Here is a 12,786-nt window from a genome sequence, read left to right as displayed (position 1 = left end):
CTTGAGCATGGATGTGGATGGATATAGAGGTAGAGATCAAAGAAACGATGGATGGATTCAGAGTCGGATTTAAAGGTATGGAGGCCCTGGGGCCACAAAGCAGTGGAGGCCCTTTATCAACGGGAGCGTGGATATCCTAATAATTATATAATGGATTAATGGATTAGCTTAAGCTTTCATTGATTTGAATCAGTAAGTATTTCTTGACTGGTATCGGTAACTTTTAAAATATTAAGTAGTGAGATTATTATAATTTGACTATATCTCGGTATTTGTTAAGTCACTGAAAACTTTTGTGGCCCCCACTTATGTGGAGGCCCCAGGGCAGTTGCTCCGGTTGCCCTTCCCTAAATCCGGCCCTTGGATGGATTGTGTGAAGGATGATATGGTTAGAAATAATGTTAGTTGTGAGATGACGTCCGACAGAGAGGTATGGAAGGAGAAGAGATGCTGCGCCGACCTCAAGTAGAATTAGGATAAGGACAGGAGAATGAATGAATTAGATAATGTGAAAAGTAATAGTAGCTTTTGAGTCTTAATGAGCATAATTAAGGCTTAGAAGTCGTCTTGTACTTCGCGGTGTAAGGAAAAGTTGAAAGGAAATCTGGGTTTCTTTATTCACTTTTAAATAGACTACAAAGATTCTGTGACACATTAATTTAAAATTTGAAAAAAGAATTTGGAATTTTTCAACCGTATCTGTTTAATGTTTCTACAAATTTTAAGATTTTATTTATACAACCGGTGCAAATATCTAGCTTTGTTAATTAAATTCGCTATCTTAAGGGAACGTAAAGATCTTTACAAAAGTACTCTTGGGAAATCATGAACTGCTACTACATCTGTTTCTTCGTTTCTTCATTTATATTCTCACTGAGTTTCCGATCCCCATCTGCTATATTAAATTCAGTCGACGTTAACACTTACGACACTTTAGCGGATCGAATGACGTACTTCCAGAAAATACAGTCGAAAACTATCGGGAATTTAGACTTAATTTAATAGTGAGAAGTCGAGATGGCCCAGTGGTTAGAACGCGTGCATCTTAACCGATGATTGCGGGCTCAAACCCAGGCAAGCACCGCTGATTCATGTGCTTAATTTGTCTTTATAATTCATCTCGTACTCGGCGGTGAAGGAAAACATCGTGAGGAAACAATCATGTGTATTTTCATAGAAATTCTGTGACAAATTTCATAGAATTTCTGCCACATGTGTATTCCACCAACCCGCATTGGAACAGCGTGGTCGAATATGTTCCGAACCTTCTCCTCTAAGGAAGAGGAGGCCTTTAGCCCAGCAGTGGGAATTTACAGACTGTTATTGTTGTTGTTAATAGTGATCAAAAGAACAATCTGCCTGTGTGTCTGTGTATACTTTAGTTTAGATTATTTTAATTTTTATTGCAAATTATTTTAGTTTGTTTAGCATTGACGATAGTCAGACAAATCAATTTAACAGTAGAAGGACACCGAAGCCGCTCGTGATTCGTCTATTATTTCGTACCGAAACCTGTCAAGAGAAACCCTTTCGAAATAACGTCGATAAGATTGATTTCATCAATTTCACTAAATTGTTTACGTAATTTTCCAATCGTAAATCGTTCAAACTTTAATCGAATATCTATTACGTTTGCCAATCAAATCTATACAATTGGATACGTTATCTTACTATAAATAAATAAATATAAACTAAAAAGATGAGCTGAGATGGCCAGTGGCTAGAACGCATACATTATAACCGTGAATGCGGGTTCAAAGCACTACTGAATTTTCATGTCCTTAATTTGAGTTTATAATTCATCACGAGCTCGGCGGTGAATGAAAACATCGTGAGGAATCCTGCATATATCTAATTTCAACGAAATTCTTCTCCATGTGAAACCACCAACCCGCATTGGAGTAGCGTGGTGTAATATACTCTTAATCTTCTCCTCAAAGGGAGATGAGGCTTTTGCCTAGCAATGAGAAATTTAGAGACTGTTATTATTAATATTTATTATTAACATATTCTCCATCGTATTGTCATTTGACTGTCTCTTAACAGTGGTATATTAAAAGTTTATTACTGAGGTATGGCGATACGACGAGACAAAATTAAATGTATTAACTTATCTGAACACCGCTATAACAATTTGTTACCATGACACGACGATATACATCGGTGAATGATCTTTGTGTAGTTGTTACGGAAAGTGTTTTGATTAAGAATTTTGTATAAAGCTTATTAAAAACCTACTCATTGTATGTGACAATTGTTAAACGTTCTGAAATATGTAATATCGAAATTTACCAATGAATAAAACGAATTAGTCAATTTTATCATTTCAATTACTTAAAAAGTATGACGTCATTAATTATAATCGAAATTGAATTTGTAAAAAGAATCAATCGACCGTTCCAGAATAATTAGATCACATTAAAAATCTATACTAGTAATATCATAAATGCAAGTAACTCTGTAATTAAGTCAGTCTGTCTGTCACTACCAAATCAATGAACGAAATTTGATGAAAAATGGTATTAAACAACCTTGAACCAAAATGAAGGACATAGGCTACTTTTTTGCCTGGCAACCAACACCCTAAAACACGGGTGAATACCATAAATAAAGTCATTTTCATATGTCAATATCATTAAACCTATATACGATAGCTACAACTCCTAAATTCTAGTAAGCTTATACAGACTTAATTTGAAATCTACTAAATGTTTTTTTTATGATACTTAGAAAATGCTTGAAGACCTGTTTGAGCAACGCTCAAGCAGCCACAGACTATATCATACTTGTTATAATAATGCTTACATAATATTAAAATCTCAGATAAGGCCTTAACAAAAACAACATTTATGTATAATTATAGAAGCGGAGTGGAATTGTGAGCTATTACCATGACTATAAGAACATCGTGAGTAATTTTTTAATGGTTATAAAAGTATTTCGTTGCGACTGTACAGAGCAAATGACTCGGCGCGATCTTGAAATATTTCGAAGACGGCAGTAATTGCGAAAATAGTATTTTTATTTAAAATTTTATCCTGTTCTTAAAGTTCAATGGCTTATTGCATAACAGAAACGTTTTTGTAATGGGTTTCATTGATAAAATATTGATGTTCTTTTTTTTAAATATTATTTTGGCCAGCACAAAGGGGTTGATATAAGAACTTCGTGAAAAAAGTGACCAACTTTTATTTTTCTTTAATAAAATCCTGCAGATATTTTTAATTTTGGCAAAGAAAGACATATTATTCTATACAAGACTAAACTTCTTGGTGGTAGGGCTTCGTGCAAGGCCGTCTGGGTAGGTACCATACCAACCACTCATCAGATATTCTGCCGCCAAACAACAGTACTCAGTATTGTTATTAACATTACAGGCACAAGGGACATAGCATCTTAGTTCCCAAGGTTGGTGGCATTGACGACGTAAGGAATAGTTAATATTTCTTACAGCGTCATTGTCTATGGGTGATGGTGACCACATAACATCAGGTGGCCTATATGCTCTTCCGCCAACCTATACCATAAAAAAACAGACGATAAAAAAGCATGGAGTTAATACTTGTTGACTTCTAGGCAAGATATATTATGACACACATATATTTATATTATATTTAACTAACATGACTTTGTATTTTTAAATGTTGACAAAGACTTAATTTCTTGCCAGTTCTTCTCAACAGAATATACATTCAAACCTGTGGTAGCTTCACTTAATATAGTTATTATCCAAATATTTCCTTTCTAAGCTACTTTTGTCTATGCGTTGATAGTCAGTCAGGTGACACGATTTTAAATTTTAGTTGGTTCAATTTATATTAGTAAACCCAATAATTTTTAGAATGCTATCAGATACCAAGGCAGCATAACCTGGATACAATTATAATTGAATCATTGCAAAAGGTTAGATCTGGATTTCAGCCTGTGCCCTTTAGGTATTATTTCACGCCTTAAATAATTGAGCGTGACCTTTTCAATAATTGGGTAGAAATAGAAACGAGTAGTTAAGGAGATCGAACATTAATATTAACTTAGGATTTGTTAAGCTATTGTTTTACGTAGATTCAGACAAGACTCAGTATAAATCATTCCATTGATTCATAACTTGGGCAATAAACTAGGTTCTAAGCTCTTTTCTTTACTTAAGAATTGGGGAGGTTATTTATTGATTATTAATTGTGTTGGTGCCTTATGTTTTGATCAATTAATTTATTACCTAAAATTTGAAAATAGAATGCTTTCGATAATTTGTATATTATAATTTATAAACCTAAACTCACATAAAATGACATTTAAGCCTTCGGCTATGTTTAAAGATAGTAATATAAAAATATATATCTTGAGTACTTTAGATGTTCTCAGAAAATAACCCTTAGTTAATTTTAAGAGCTATATAAAATATCACAATAAATAATCTTATATATATCAAATTATGTAAATGTAACCGTCAGATACTAAATTCAGCATAAATACTATTTTATATTCAATTTTCTTAAAGCATATACAATATAGGTTAACGAGTAAAATATTAGTAATAGTAACTCAACGATGTTTTTGAGACAAGTATCAATTGATTATTATTTTTTTATTTAAAAGCAATCCGCCATTTAAGTTCGTCAACTAGCTTTAATGTTTAATTAAAATTATTTGCAAAATATCTAATGAAAAAACAAAAACAGTATTTTTACGCGTGAGATAAATAACTTATAAATTATGTAATTTTAACAATCTCTTTAGATTTATCGTCTTAGCTCGAGGGTAATTCGTGCTTTGTACGTGCACATTTTTCCTTAACTTTTTAAAAATATTTATGCACTGGTAACAATAATCGGATATTTTTTAATAATTCTAAAAAAAAACATTAATTTTAAATTTCGAATCTATTCTAAATTGTTACAATTATAACTATTGATATATATGAAATTGGATAAATATATATTTTTTTAAAATCAACTTTAATTTAGTGTATGCTTCCAAATTTAAAATTAAATAAATGAATATTAATTAAAAATAATATTATAACGCTTCATCTACATGCATGTTTCGTGTTAAGTTTTGACGCACGCGTGCAAGCTGCAATTTAAAAAAAAAATATTCAAATTGCCAGGCTATTGACCGTCAATAATTTTATCATGTGCATCCATCTTATCTCTCTTAGACATCAAAACGGATAATAAATTCAGGAAATTATAAAATTACGGTAAGATAATACGTTTGGGAATCGTTTTATTATAATTTTGTAATGTTATATATTAACAGATTATTCACGAATTCTCAGGAACTGTATCACCTATGTGCTTAAATTTGGCTTCTTTTTCGTATTAACTTTTTCGGAAGAACGGATGGAAAACTCCTTCTAAAGAGGTAAAACGGACAAAGCGGCAGGTCAGAGTGTCTTATATATAGATATACATATTTAAATCGTTATATAATAATTGACTAGCATTGCAACTTTATAATGGATCCATAGGTGAAAAAACGTTTAATATTTTTATCAAAGATGGGTCAAGTTAAAACAATTGAATCTCAGCCAATGGCTCCGCGTTCAAATCCACAGAAATTTTACGTGTATATTTTTTATTTATAATTCATTTTATTATCGACAACATATCTAGGAAACCTGTATCCAATTAGGCTATACTTTTTCACCAACCCCAATTAAAGCAGCGTCTTACACTTCCAAACGTATTCCTATAAAAAGACAAAAATGACCATATATGTTTACGTAATATCATCAGCAATCTTTGCAAAATTTCTATAAACTGTATATGTTAGGGAGGCGAGGTAGCTTTTATCTAAATTTAATATTTAAACACTAAAATCAAATCCCAATATCTTAATCTGGCGCACTCGAGTATCAGACTATCGTTTTTTTCACTAATCCGATCGTCTATCCTAGGCGCGCGTCACTACATATAGAGGTAAATACTTTACAAGGTTGTTCTATTAAGTCTAAGGTATCTAGGTAGGTAGATAGGTATACAGGTAAGGTCTCATATCTTAAACTGCCACGCTCGGGTACTGCCGAAAATTTCACTATTCCCTCCCTAACTACTACAAAAACGAGTCAGTACATATTTGTTAAAATCTCTTGTATAAATGAAATAATACAGTATGACGGGTTAAATATTTAGTGGTGAATTCCATTAGAACATAGATTGCACTTTATAATTTTAACGACCGACCAAATAGGTAATTTCTCGCTAGTTTGGCGACTGCGAGCATAATTTTATTATTTTACATTGAGTTAACGAGTAGGAGTTTAAGTGAAACTGCTATTAAATTTCCTATTTAACGTTAAATATTACTTAACAAAGCTTTTATAAGTACATTACAGTATTTTATATCAGAAATACTTTAATGTAGGTTTTTAATATAATATGTTTTTAAAGTCGAGGCGGATAAAATACTGAGAGTTTATCCGAACAAGCTTTAATGAATTTCCTTTTGTTTTTATATTATATATTTTTTTATAGCATAGTTACCACAAATGCATCACCTAATAAGAAGTGGTCACCACTATTATTTACACCCCCAATGCGCCACCAAACTTGGGTGATTGTAGTTATATTGATACTCTTGAAAACTTAACCCAATAATACTCATATAAATAATATGGGAGGTACCCAATCAGACGTCTAGCACAAAGTATGTGATTGAAGGGTGAGTGAGTCAGTAAGTAACATCTTATTTGAAGATAGAAAAAGATCATCAAATTGTAATAACGAGGACTATGACAAGATTGATTTGAGTGAAATAAATAAAATATTCTTTAAAAAAAGTACCTCTGCCTCTTCAATATTCAAATTCATTCAATCCACCTTTAAGGACCTTTTTTAACCAAATGAATATGGTCATATACATTTTTGGTCTCGAACAATCTAATTGGGTATTAGTTTAATCATATTTTTTTCAATCTTCAGTTAAAATTATAGTGTTATAACTGTTGAACTATTTTCGTCTCTGTGTTTAAGTTACATATTAATAGCTATTTTACTAAGACATTATAGATGTTCCATTTTTAAACTACATATTAATGTCCCATTCCGTTAAATAAAGGATGAAAGTTTCAATGCGGTAATTCTATGAGATTATATGGTCCCCACGGAGTTTTACAACCTACTTAACTTAATGTAAAATACATTCAGTCTTAAATAAAACTCACAGCGCTCTGCAATTTATATAAATAATAATAATATTTTTGTTGTAAAAAATAAAAACGCGCACGATCTTTAATTAAATGAAATCGGCAAAAAATCTACTACAGCATTATATATAAAAGAAAATATATTTCAGTCATAGTGAGTTTTACTATATATAATACGTAAACATCTCTTAAAAAAGCAAGTTTAGTGAATACTCTAAGAAAATAAATTATAATTCAGGCCTATAAAAATTACATTCCGCATTTTTCACTTGTGGCGAAAAATTTTTACTTGGTGGTAGGGCTTTGTGTGCCCGCCTGGGTAAGTACCACCCATTCTTCAGATATTCTACCGTTAAAACAGTAAGCAGTATTGTCGTGTTCCGGTTTGAAGGGTGAGTGAGCCAGTGTTACTACAGGCACAAGGGACATAGCATCTTAGTTACCAAAGTTGGTGGCGCATTGATGATGTAAGGAATAGTTAATATTTCTTACAGCGTCATTGTCTATGGGTGAAGGACCACTTACCATCAGGTGGCCCATATGCTCGTCCGCCAACTTATTCCAAAAAAAAATAAAATTAAACGGTAAGTCTCGAAAAGACTAAAACATAATAATTTTAAAATCGCTTCATCTTTAGTTCTCAGATAACAAATTCAAAAAGCAAATTAAAAAGTCAGTTAAAATCTTGGTAGTTAGCTAGACCTCTTCCATACCATAATTAATACTTTGGATTCATATTCCGGATCGATTCAATAACACGCTATTTGGTTTTACTGACAATATATTATCGAGTTTTTAAAGAGTTTGTAAGTTGATAGTGTTAATATCCCAATACATCGAGAACCATCTCTAACTCTGAATGGTAGTAGTTAATGGTGCTGGTAGGTTATAGTGGTAGTTCTCAAACTCTAAGTGTTTCATTCTGAACAATTACGAGAAATGGTCTGTGTTTATTTTTAGGGCTAAAGTATCTCCTGTGGTTAGTTAATCTCCGAGGTATAATATATAAGAATAATGATTGTCACATGCTAAATCTACAAGCAATAACAACAACAGCCTGTAAATTTCCCACTGCTGGGCTAAGGCCTCCTCTCCTAAGGAGAAGATTTCTACAAAATGTACAAAATCTGTCCTAAATTTTAAAATGATCTCTAACGTCCATTAGTATTTGTGTTTGCGAAATTATTAATCATAAATTGATGTATGTTTAATTCAAAATACGCCTAAATCCTTACAGTCTTTTGTTTTTTTAATATGAGTTATATTAATGAAAATGATTTAGTTAATAGCTTATTTACAATTATCAAAGCGAACAGCTCGTAAATAAATATAGAAGAGTAATATTCATAAAATAAGAAGAAAGTTGTCCACTTCGCGTTTGACAGACCCATTTATAGCTTGACCATGCTCATAAAAACTTCAAGTAAATAAAACTGAATACACATTATGGTAATCAAAGACATAGATGATTGGGGATGCTGGAAATGGCACAGCTATCATAAAATCATATGATTAATTGTGAATATTCAGTAATTACTAAAATATTGACTTTGATGATATTTGAAATGTTTCTTTTAATTTGAAAGTAAGCTATTCTTAAGTCCATGCTTTAATATAAAAATAACATAACAACAATCTGTGATATTTTATATTAATGATATCCTTTTAACCGACCCTACAGATACAGTTAGATAAAATTTTACTGTAAGCTTCCAGGCTGTAGACTGCTTGTGTAGTTTTTTTGGTACAAAAACTTGGAACCTGAACCTAGGACTTTGTAACTAAGGCTTTATAATCTAGCTACTTCTAATGGTTGAGGCACGTGTTTAATAATATTGTATCAAAAGATATACAATTTCATACATCATTGTTTTATTAATTAAATAATATACATAGGTTTAGATATAATTTCCGTTGCCATTTCTATTATATTTTGCTCTATGGTCAGAATCGAAACGGAAAGTTATATCGTTTTCGTTTCATATATTCCTACGGTTTCACTTTAGATTAGAGTTAATCCGTGATTTCTTTACATGGACTTTATAGATAAAGCTAATTTAAAATATCATTAACAAAATGAAACCAGAGAAGATAAAATAGCTACAGCGTTTGTTTGTATTTAAATGTAATTCTCTCAGGAAGGTTATATTTTTAAATACTTGTCTCAAAAGACGCGGGAAATATTTCGTAAATCAAAAAAGGTTTTATATTTATTTTAAGTTTGCAAGTCAATCTTTTCAGAGAATTTTAAAATAATATTCCTTTTAATATATGTCATATATGGTAGGTGGACTGGGAAATGGGCAAATTAATGGTTAATGATCTCCATTGCCCATAGGGATTAGTATCGTAATATTAATAACATTTAAGATTTTCTTATAGTTTTACATATTACCAATGCACCACCAATGTTTGGCGGTAAAATATATGATGAATGGGTGTTACCTACCTAGATGAGCGTGCTCAATTTACCACCAAGCAATATTACTTACCAAATATGGGCGATTCTAAACTACTAAAGAAGTATGGTAAGTCTCGATCAAAGTTTTCTTGAAAACTGATAATTGTTGATTGTATAATAGAAATGCAAACAGCGAACTTTTCCAATTAAATTAACTCGATTTATCAGTAAGAATTATTTGTCTTCGTTATAACAATTTTATAATCAATTCTTTACTTGGAAGTTAGATTAACGAATAATTGTTAGATAATTGAGTTAATAAAATCTTATGCATATGTAGACTACTTAGTCGACTTGCTTTGTTTATTTTTTTATCATATTCGAATCAATAATTGTTTGAAACCATCATATTACAATACGAGAAAACTAGCTACCTATCCTAAATCGCACGATTGCAATTAATTAATAAAGAAAATAATGAAACATAATTCAAACCTTGTAGAACTTAGGAATGGTTTAGCTTTTTATTAGTAGAACATTTTTATTATTGGATTACTGAGATTAAAACCTACTTTAGTAGTATTACGTAATATTAGTAGAGTAACATAATTTCATGAAGTTATGCTTCAAATATTTAAGAATATGTACTTGATAATCTAAAGAAGTCTTCGCAGTCATTAGGTACTTGCATTTTTATTTTGTAAGTATTTTAGCGTATTATAAATATTCGCGGAATGGGCGAAAAAAGTCCCAAGAAAAGAAAATAGCGCTTAAAGCCCTTTTCGTCCTGTCCAATGTACGGATCAACTTCCATAATTTGAGCTGCTAAGATTTTTTGAAGAAATAATCTTATTACTTTTAGTCTTCCAGTATGCGGGAATTCTCGAGTGTAGATCACAAAAAACGAACGGAAAATGTATTACATGTATCTAATATGTGTAGTGTAGTTGTACTTACCGATCTCTTCTGATGGTGATGATGTTCGAGTTTCATATTGGCGCATCTGTTCAGGGCTGTCAGTCGTCTGAAGAGAGATTGGAGTGAGTCTGCGTCCAGGAACGGATGGTCGTTTTGTACTCCTGATACGTCGATTGGGAACTGTAGGTCTGAAATAAAAGAATACTATATTAAAAAATCATTCCAATCTCTATTTATTTTTTATCTGTTCGATTAGGCAGACGAATAAAATACCTAGTAATCGGATTGTAAAAGACCAAGTTTTGTGAGTCACGTATTTATATCTGTAACACTGAAGACGAAATATAGAAATAAAAACAAGATCAGTGAAAACTATAGAATTTTCTGAAAAATTATTGCCTATACAAATGTGAAGTACGACATAACTTAGATGTTGTATTGGCAAATTTCAAAATCATCATTCTTTACCTATTTTTTTATTTTTACGTTTTTAGTTTAACGTCTATAATTTGTTATGTCATTTAACCAAATCTATTTGCCAAATTATTATTTATTCGATTCCAATTTTAAATTTTATCACAATAGTCTGTAAATGATCCAATACACAATTAAGATCTGCTCTCCTTTTGAAGTGAAGGTCTGGAGCTGAATCGACTGCGCTAAACGACCAAAAATATATTCAAGCTATTTTTAATGCGTCATATGTTGTTTGAAGTTGAACTGATTTTGGCTTAAATTCTTTGTCCAACTTTCACTATGTACGAGTATAAAATTCGACGTACCAGTGTGTATTTCAGCAAAGTGACCACACGTTATTCACGTACAGTCTAGAAGCCGTCAATCCACGTCATAAGCAGACCCTCCAGACCTTTCTAAACAATATCACCTACTACGTATCGAAGCGATGTTTCATTTATCATTGCTTGTTTTGGTATATCTCCATAGAATATTCAGATACAGATGTTTATTCGTGAAACAGGTTTGTTCAAAGGCTGCGTTTGTTGTTGAAACGTCATATTTATCTAGCATCTACGCTTGTGACGTGGGTTTGTATGTAAATTCTATAGTATGTTTTTTAATAAAATTTCTCATAACTAGAATAAAACTAAAAGGGAATTTGCTTTCTTATAAGATATTATTAACTGTGTATATTAAATTTTTATATTAATATAGCTACATGTTTAATTAATTCTATGTAATGTAATTACATATCGTAGGGATGTGATGGTCCAGTGGTTAGAGCGCGTGCATCTGAACTGATGATTGCTGATGATGATGGTTCAAACCCAGACAAGCACCACTATATATAGGTGCTTAATTTGTGTTTATAATTCTCCTCGTGCTCAGCGGTGAAGGAAAACATCGTAACGTAGGAAACCTGCATGTGACTAATTTCATTGAAATTCTGCCATATGTTCATTCCACCAACTCACTTGGAACAGCGTCGTGGAATATGTTCCAAGCCCTCTCCGTAATGGGAGAGGAGCCCATTAGCCCGGTAGTGGGAAATTTATAGGCTGTTACTTTACTTTTTTTTTATAAGATATTATTAACTATGTAAATTAATTTTTTATATTAATATAATTACATATTTTTTAACACAAATTATAGTACTAGTAATATAAGTAGTCGCCCCCGGCTTCGCTCGCGTTTTATGATGTCGATTGTTATGAGTTAGACAAAAAAGTAGCCTATGTTCTTTCTCGGAGTTCAAGTATGCTTCACATCAAATTTCGTCAAATTTGGTTTTTTTATTTTTATTTTATGGATTAGGTTGGCGGACGTGCATATGGGCCACCTGATGGTAAGAGGTCACCATCACCCATAGACAATGACGCTGTAAGAAATATTAACTATTCCTTACATCGTCAATGCGCCACCAACCTTGGGAACTAAGTTGCTATGTCCCTTGTGCCTGTGGTTACACTGACTCACTCACCCTTCAAACCGGAACACAACAATACTACGTACTGTTTTTTAGCGGTAGAATATCTGATGAGTGGGTGGTACCTACCCAGGCGGGCTTGCACAAATCCCTACCACCAAGTAAGTAAGTAAGTGGTTCAGCGGTTTGGTCATGAAAGAGCAAAAGACAGACAGACATAGTTACTTTCACTTTTATAAATCACTATAGATAATTTCAAAGTTTTAACACAAATTATCAAACTTATAATATAATAGTTTCTTATTTGCAAACAGGGAAATAACTATAGTGCATTAAACGGTGGGACAGATGTAAACGTATTGTTTTAATTCGTTTCTTGTGTACCACGCAGTTAGAAAAGATTTCTTGACATTTACTCCTGAAAGCCTTCTCTGG

At 31.9% G+C, this 12,786-nt stretch overlaps 1 protein-coding gene across 3 annotated transcripts in view; it reads right to left on the bottom strand.

Annotated features, from left to right (window-relative positions):
* Positions 1-12,786, bottom strand: part of LOC124538724 (rho GTPase-activating protein 7) — a 273,161-nt gene that overhangs the window by 17,248 nt on the left and 243,127 nt on the right. For all 3 annotated transcript variants that reach the window (XM_047115885.1, XM_047115886.1, XM_047115887.1), the window contains one exon: positions 10,506-10,654. In XM_047115885.1, the coding sequence (XP_046971841.1) occupies positions 10,506-10,654 (149 nt within the window). The remainder of the gene's footprint in view (positions 1-10,505; positions 10,655-12,786) is intronic.

Source organism: Vanessa cardui, chromosome 21, assembly GCF_905220365.1.
Source record: "Vanessa cardui chromosome 21, ilVanCard2.1, whole genome shotgun sequence".
Taxonomy (NCBI): Eukaryota; Metazoa; Arthropoda; class Insecta; order Lepidoptera; family Nymphalidae; genus Vanessa; species Vanessa cardui.
This window is presented reverse-complemented; position numbering and strand designations above follow the sequence as displayed.